At 74.7% G+C, this 592-nt stretch overlaps 1 protein-coding gene across 1 annotated transcript in view; it reads left to right on the forward strand.

The window, feature by feature from the left end:
• Positions 1–329: 329 nt before the first annotated feature.
• Positions 330–592, forward strand: part of PTTG1IP (PTTG1 interacting protein) — a 32,509-nt gene continuing 32,246 nt past the window's right edge. The window contains exon 1 of the mRNA XM_026660815.2: positions 330–502. Coding sequence (XP_026516600.1) covers positions 403–502 — 100 coding nt within the window. The 5' untranslated portion in view covers positions 330–402. The remainder of the gene's footprint in view (positions 503–592) is intronic.

Raw genomic sequence — 592 nt, forward strand, 5'->3', positions numbered from 1 at the left:
GCTGGCAGGCAGCCGGTGCTGGGGCCTGTGGGGGGATTATTCGACGTGGGGCTCAGAAGGTATCGAGCCCGAGGGGTCGGGGATTCGGGGTGGTGCTGGGGGGCGGCTGGGCGTGCGGGACCTGAGGCTGGGCGGTGGAGCTATTGGAGCTGGTGGGGTCTGGAGGGAGGTTGGGGGCGGGACCCGAGATGGGGAGCGGTTGGGGGGGGCGGGGCCGGGGCGAAGGCTCCGGCCGCTCGGACTCTGTTGCCCGGCAGGGGGCGTGTGTCGCCGGCTCTCGAGTGCCGCCGCGCGCGCCCCCGCCAGCAAATAGCAGGTCTCGCGGCGCGGTTGCGGAAGGTCGCGGGGCGGGGCCGGACGAGGTGGCTGCGAGCGCTGGGCTGTACAGCTGCGAGCCCCGCGATGGCTCCGGGCCGCGGGCTCCTTCTCTGCGCCCCGCTTGCGCTACTGCTGCTGGCAATGGCCCCGGACAGCGCCTCCCCGGCTGCTGCGTCCGAGGGAGGTAAGAGACCCCGGCCCGCCCTGCCTCCCACGCCACAGCCCTCGGGTGTCTGTCCCCCATGCCCCACCCCCCGGTGTCCTGCCCCGCACC

The sequence above is a fragment of the Terrapene carolina genome, unplaced genomic scaffold (assembly GCF_002925995.2).
Source record: "Terrapene carolina triunguis isolate 2854851 unplaced genomic scaffold, T_m_triunguis-2.0 Scaffold837, whole genome shotgun sequence".
NCBI classification, from domain to species: Eukaryota; Metazoa; Chordata; order Testudines; family Emydidae; genus Terrapene; species Terrapene triunguis.